Below are 6801 nucleotides of genomic sequence, written 5' to 3'. Positions count from 1 at the left end.
TGGATGGATGGATGGATGGAGACCCATGACCCAGCTCTGGGGCCTTGAGATGAGACCTGAGTCCTGCTGGGTCCCGTGGACCTTGGCATCTGCCTGTGCTGCAGTTCCCCTGTGTGGAAACTACTGGGGGGCGACATGCCCTCTTAGATTTCCTTCTACCAGAGATTTGGAAAGGGGGATGCCGGGGGCCAAGGCTCTTGGGGTACTGTCCCCCACCAGACCCTCCCTCGCCCCCTCTCCATCTCCTTGGCACAGGGGAGTGCTGCTGCCTGGTCATCCTCTGTGTCCCCTTCTCCACCTCTACCCCTTGGGAAGCCCCCCAGGCCTGGTGACCCCTCTGCTCCCCTCTCGGCTACAGCTCACACCCCCGACAACTCCTTCATGGGCTTTGTGTCTGAGGAGCTCAATGAGACGGAGAAGCAGCTCATCCGCAGCGGAAAGGCGAGCAACATGGCCGTGGTGTACGGCAAGGAGCCCAGCATCTGGAAGGTGAGAGAGCCCTCCGGATGGGGTCAGCCTGCAGCGCCCGGGCCGTCCCCCCAACACACAGGGCTGGATGGGTGAGCCCTTCAGGACGGGGTCAGCCTGCAGTGCCCAGAACATTCTCTCCTCTCCTCCCCAGTGCTGGATGGGTGAGCCCTTCAGGATAGGGTCGGCCTGCAGTGCCCGAGCCTTTCTTCCTGCCCCCGCCCCCCCCAATGCTGGCTGGGTGAGCCCTTCAGGTCGGGGTCAGCCTGCAGCCCCCAGGCTGTCTACCCCACCCCAGTGCTCATGATGAATGCTGAAAAAATCCTCAACTGCCCTGAAAGACACCCAGCCTGGGGGTGACCATTCACACCCGCAGCCTGCCCCCAGCTCATTGCAGTAAGCTCAGTCGGTCACTGCACTCCCTGGGAACAGGCCAGTCATCGCTGTGAGCCTGGCAGGGGGTGAGGTTGGGCTTCTAGGGGCTGTTGGCCAAGAGGCAGTGGAGAAGGCAGAGAAGGTTCGGATTAGAAGTGCATCCTCAGCGCCAGGGGTCCCCCGAGAAGAGCTGCCTTTGTGGGGTGATGCCTGCTGACCAGGTCACTAACGTGCTGTCTCCTCTCTCCTCGGTGCATTCCTCGGTGATGACGCAGCTTCAGGTATGGCGCCTCCTGACTCCCCCTTCCCCGCCCCCGCCCCTTTGGCCGAGATGTGAACAGACCGCAGAGCAGGATCTGGGATGGATTCTCCCAGGTGGTGGTTCCTGTGGATGGATCAGGGATTGGGTGGGGGTGGGGGTGGGAATAAGGAAGGTAGGGATCAGGAAGTCAAGTCAAAAGGCAGTTCTTAGAGAGTAAGGGAGGTGGGGGGCTTAGTATCCGAGGCAGGTGACAGGAGGTCGTAGTTAGAGATGCTGATGGTGGGAGGCCTATTATACACGTATTAGAGCTTGGGGACAAGTTAGGCACGTAGTCTGGATCCGGCAGCTGCTGGAGAGAGAAGGATGTGCCGTCTCCTCTGTACGACTTAGAGCCTCTGGAACCTGCCGGAGGGTCAGCTGTGGGTCGGCTCTGACTCCACGGAGCATAACAACATAACAGAAGCACGTGGCAGCACGGTGAATTAGGTCAAGCTGCTAACCGTAATGTCAGCTGTTCAAATCCACCCGTTGCTCTGAGGGAGAGAGGTGTAGTGTTCCGTTTCCAGAAAGCCTGCAGCCTGGGAAGCCCCGAAGCAGTTCTGCTCTGTGCCACAGGGTGACTGTGACTTGGGATCTGTGGCCAGGGGTTCGATACTCTATGTGGAGTCCCTGCATGGTGTGGCTGTTGCACTCAGCTTCTAAAAAGAAAGTTGAAGGTTTGGATCCAGCCAGATGTGCTTTGGAGGAAAGACCTGGCAAATCTGCTTCTGAAAAATCAGTCAACCGAAAAAAATAATGTTGCTGAAAAAGACCAGTTCTACTTTGTAGACACTCACGGTGTCTTCATGGGTCAGATTCCGTCTCTAGCAACTGGTTCTTTTAATTTTTCTCAATAACCATTGAGCACTTGGGTTGTGTTGAGGGCTGACACTGGAGAGGTGCTTACCCACCGTTATTCTTATTTGACAAGTGAGGCAACAAAGGCGGGGGGGTTTAAAGTGACTTGTTCAAATACCATATAGCTAACAAGTGGCAGCGAGCATCTCCACCTCCATGCGGTCTCTCTCCAGAGCCAGGATGCTTAACCCCAGCTCTGTGCAGCCTGCCCAAGCCGTGGACAGCGCCAGAAATAAATCCGAGACCCTCTGGTGAGGGCCCGTCCTCACTGCAGTTTGTGGGAGGACAGGAATGACAGGTGATTCTCATTTGATGCCAGGCCAGATGGTTGCCAAGGGAAACTATCAAAGCCCTGGTGTACTGAGCTCCTGGAAAGGAGGCAGAGTTGGAGGGTAATTGAACAGACTATGTCTGCCTTTGCCCAAAGACACTGTTAAGAAACGCCCCCGAGAGAAGGAGAGGGGATGAAGTCTGGGAAGAGAAGGGTTTTATTTTATCTCTGGCTCTGAAGCTTCTCTGATCGCCCCGAGCAGTGCTGTTCAGCAAGGGACCTCAAAGAAACGTTCCCAAAAAAGAAGGCTTTGCTCTGGCGTCTGCAGGGATTCAGAGCTGGTTGGCTGGAGAGGGAGGTGGAGCATCGTGGGATGAATTCAGACGACCAGGTGGCAGAGGAGAGAGGAGGAGCGAGGCCTGGAGTCGCTGCTTCCTAACTGGCAGAGAAGCCAGGAGTGAGTGAAAACAAGGTGTGTGGCCGTTTCTGGGCCAAGGAGACTTGTCTTAGTCCGAGTTCTCCAGAAGAAGAGCCCGAGGCGAGTTGCTGGTTCCCTGCATTGTCGTCTAGGTGTTTGCGAGTGGATTCCTGCTCAAGGATCCCTGTGTGCGTCAGGAGGACTGCGTGCTGTTGGGTTTCTCGCAAATAGGTAGCTGGGCCTTTCTCCCACGTGATTCTGAGTGGACACGACCCTCCAGCCTTTGCATTTTTAGCATCCTCTGTGCAAAGTACTGAAGAGCAATGGTGTCTCCATGGAGACTAAGGTGCGTCTGATACAGGCCATGGTTTTCGCAGTCACTTGTTATGCATCAGAGAGTTGGACAATGACTAAGGAGGATAGAAGGAGAATTGATGCCTTTGAGCTGTGGTGCTGGAGAAGAGTATTAAGAATACCATGGACTGCTAGGAAAACAAACAGATTTGTCCTGGAAAGGGTTAAACCGGGTGGCTCCTTGGAGGCAAGGATTCTGAGGCTCCGTCTAACATACTTTGGACATGTTGCAAGGAGGGACAGATCCTTGGAGAGGGACATCATGCTTGGTAGGGTGGAGGGACAGCGCAGGAGGGGAAGGCCCTCTATGGGGTGGATTGATTCAGTGACTGGGGTAATCGGGATGGGTGTGTCAGAGGCGGTGCGATTGGCACAGGACAGAGCAGAGTTTAGGGCTGTTGTACATAGGGTCGCTATGAGTCGCAAGCGACTCGACGGCTCATAACAACAACAACATGTGCACACCAGGGAAACAGAAAAAAACAGAAAAGCAACAGTGATTCCAACTTACGGTTGTCTTGTGTGCACAGAGCAGAGCTGCTCCAAGCTCAGGGTTTTCAAAGAGGTGCCTTTTCTGAAGGATTGCCAGGCCTTTCTTCCAAAGGCTTCATCCTCCCTAAGGTTAACCCGTGGAAAAATTAACGACAGTAGCTCAGAGAATCCTGACCCAAATTTATAGCCGCAACAGAATGAAATGACATAGAAATCAGAGAATCATAAATGTGGAACACAGTTGGGGGTGGGGTAATCATTCAAATGATCAGGCTTACTGCCCTGCTCGAGAGATGGTGGGACACTGTCAACTGTGTTCCGTAATCACGCTTCATGCCTTGGTCATTCCTATAACTCAACTTTCAGCCAAATAGTAGATAGGCCTGTAAAGTGAAAATAATAACAGGGAGGCACTCACTCCTTAGAATAATCAATCACATAAGATTAAAAAAAAAAAAGCAACACTTGCCCAGTGTTGAAACTCAGAATTTAAGAAGAGGTAAGATGGGATGATGGAAATGAGCATCACAGGGAAGAAGTGGGAAGAGTGCAGTTACATTGTGTGTACTGTAATGAATGTCATTAGGCAAAATGTGAGTTCTTGAATGAGAAGCTTATTTGCTTTGTCAACTTTTACTTATATTACAGTATAAAGTAAAAGAATCGATTAAAAAATCAACAGTCTGCATGTGTATTTAGGGCAAATAGTGTTTTGTGAAACTTTGAGAGTGAGAGAGAGAGAGAGAGAGTGTGTGTGTGTGTGTGTGTGTGTGTGTGTGTGTGTGTGTGTGTGTGAAGGTAAAGGGGAAAGTTAATGAACCAGTTTTGTGCATTTGTGTGTATATTTTAAAAATTTATAGTGTATGTTGTAAAACAAGACTGACATCAGGGTTGGGGGGGAGACTGAGAAAGATGGGATTAATTACGTATACTGCACTGAAACAGATGAGGGAGAGAACTGTTTAAAAGGGATATGTGATTAGGTATTATTGTCATGACAGGAGTCCAGAACGAAGGCTGCATCGTGGAGTGGACTTGAGGGGAGGGATTGTATAACAATGAAAGAATTTTTCTTTTACTTTTCAAAGAGAAGAGTGAACTAGTGGGGAGATTGGGCAGGGAAGAAAGTGCAACAATGAATGAATGGAAATCCAAAGTCTCTATAAACTTTCATTAAAATTAATAATATAAAAAATGCCACACGGCAAGCTCTGGTGGCCTAGTTGCAAGAAGCTGCAACTGCAAGTTCAGAGGTGCACAGTTCAAATCCACCAGATGCTCTGCTTGAGAAGGAGGAACAATCTCCTGTACCAGTCAGATCCGATTTGACGGTACACACAAAAAAATAATGAAATAAAAAAAAAATTTAAAAAAATGCCACACAAAAAAATTTTCTAGTGTAGCAATATAAAGGAGTTTAGCGAGTAGGAAGTCGTGCTGCCAGCCCAAAGGTGGGTGGTTTGAATCCCCCAGCGCCCCTTGGAGAATGGTGAACAGGTGCCTCTGAAAGCTGCCAAGGGTCGGCTGTGAGTTGGTTTTGACTCAACAGCCATGAACTTGGGACTGGTTGTGTGGTTTGTTTGGGGGGTTTTAAGTTTGGATGTAACTGTGTACACACAGCAGAACTAACTGTCACTCGTCAGTTTCCTCACGTGCCCGTGACTGACATTCTCCAGGTTGTGTGGCCGCTCTAGCTTTTTCCAGTTTCCCCACCACCGTTAGCAGCCATTCAGTTCGTGCATAAACCTCTTTTCTGCCTCCCTTCCACCCTTGGCGATCGCTTATTACTCACAGCTTCTGTATAATCACTAGTTTCACGTGGATGGTGTCGTGTAGTATTTATTTGTCCCTTTGTGGGGGCCACCTTGTGACCTGCATCAAGACATTTGTGGCGATTCCTCCATCGTGCGGTTGGACCTCGTCTGGCTTGGCCATTCGCCACTTGACAGGCAGGCATTCTGGTTGCTTCCACCTCGTGGAATAGAATAATATGAATACTGTTAACAGTGAACTTGGGTGAACGTAGGTCCATCTGCTGCTTCTGGGTCTTGGTTGAATGCCTGAGAGTGGAATCCTGGGACTTATGGCTGCTGACGGTAAGGTTGGTGGTTCAGACTCAACCAGCAGCTCATAAGGAAGAAGTCCTAGTAATCAGTTCCTAGAGAGTCTGCCGTCGAGCAGATCCCACGGGCCAGCTCTGCTGTGTCCCATGGGGTCAGTATGGGTCATCAGTGACTTGGCCACACCTTAGAACAGCCTCGCCACAGTTCTGTGTTCAGCTTTTTGAGGAAACCACCAAACTTCTCTATAATGTCTGTAGAAGCTTATGCACGTTTGTTGGAAAGAACGTGTGTTAGCTGCTTCAAGGGCCTGAAGAAACCTGAGGACAGTACCTGTTCCTTTTTGTGAGTCGACTCGAACTCACAGCGACCTCCCCTGCTGTTGGTGGAAACCCTGCTGGTCCTGACCATCCTCCCTGTCCACTGTGTGTGTTTCCGCTGTACGGTCTGTGTTAGTCCATCTCATTGGAAGCTTCCTCTCCTCTGGCCCTCCACCTTTCAAAGCTTGAAAGCCCCTCCAAGGACCGGCCCCTTGATGACGTGCCCAAAGGCAGTGTCTCCCTGTCCTTGCCTCTAGGGGGGCACCCCGGCTTCATTTTCCCCAAGTCCAGTTAGCTTGTTCTTTTGTCAGTCCATGGGATATTCAGTAGCCTTCTCCAGCAGGGTCGGTACTGAAGAAACCATTGATCATGGTTGCCTGGTGATGGAATTGGACAGCAGGGCGGTGTTTGACTTCACGGTTTACACCCTTCTGCGGGACTTTATCCTTTTGCTATAAGCATAATTTACTTTTATGGTAAGTTGTTCCCTTTCATTTCATGTGATTGCTTATATATCTGGCTTGAAGCCTGCAGTCTTACTGGCAGATTTCTATTTCATTTCTCATTGCTTCCATGATCATCTTCTGTCGCTTCTGATCTTCTTTTGCATAAGCACATTTTTAAAAATCATCCTTCTTTCAGTTGAGTCATTATAGTCTCTTGTATATTCTTTTAAGGAGGCCTGGTTGTGTCATGGTGAAAGCACATGATTGGTAATCAAAAGGTCAAGAGTTCAAATCCTCCAACTGCTCCTTACCAGAAGGATGCGACAATCAACTCCCATAAAGCTGGCAGCCTGGGGAATCCTATAGGGCCTCTCTCCTGTCCTGGGGGCCTCTCTCCTGTCCTGGGGGCCTCTCTCCTGTCCTGGGGGCCTCTCTCCT

The 6801-nt window shown here is 50.4% G+C and overlaps 1 protein-coding gene across 2 annotated transcripts in view; it reads left to right on the top strand.

Moving 5' to 3' along the window:
* MGAT5B (mannosyl (alpha-1,6-)-glycoprotein beta-1,6-N-acetyl-glucosaminyltransferase, isozyme B) overlaps positions 1-6801 on the top strand; it is a 76001-nt gene that overhangs the window by 52245 nt on the left and 16955 nt on the right. Inside the window, exons 11-12 of one of the 2 annotated variants that reach the window (XM_006886179.1) lie at positions 359-489; positions 1119-1124. In XM_006886179.1, coding sequence (XP_006886241.1) covers positions 359-489; positions 1119-1124 — 137 coding nt within the window. The remainder of the gene's footprint in view (positions 1-358; positions 490-1118; positions 1125-6801) is intronic. The other variant, XM_006886178.1, reaches the window with a different exon arrangement.

The sequence above is a fragment of the Elephantulus edwardii genome, unplaced genomic scaffold (assembly GCF_000299155.1).
Source record: "Elephantulus edwardii isolate Elephantulus edwardi_28Jun2011 unplaced genomic scaffold, EleEdw1.0 scaffold00048, whole genome shotgun sequence".
NCBI classification, from domain to species: Eukaryota; Metazoa; Chordata; class Mammalia; order Macroscelidea; family Macroscelididae; genus Elephantulus; species Elephantulus edwardii.
Note: the sequence above shows the minus strand (reverse complement) of the source record. Positions and strands in the feature narration are given on the sequence as shown.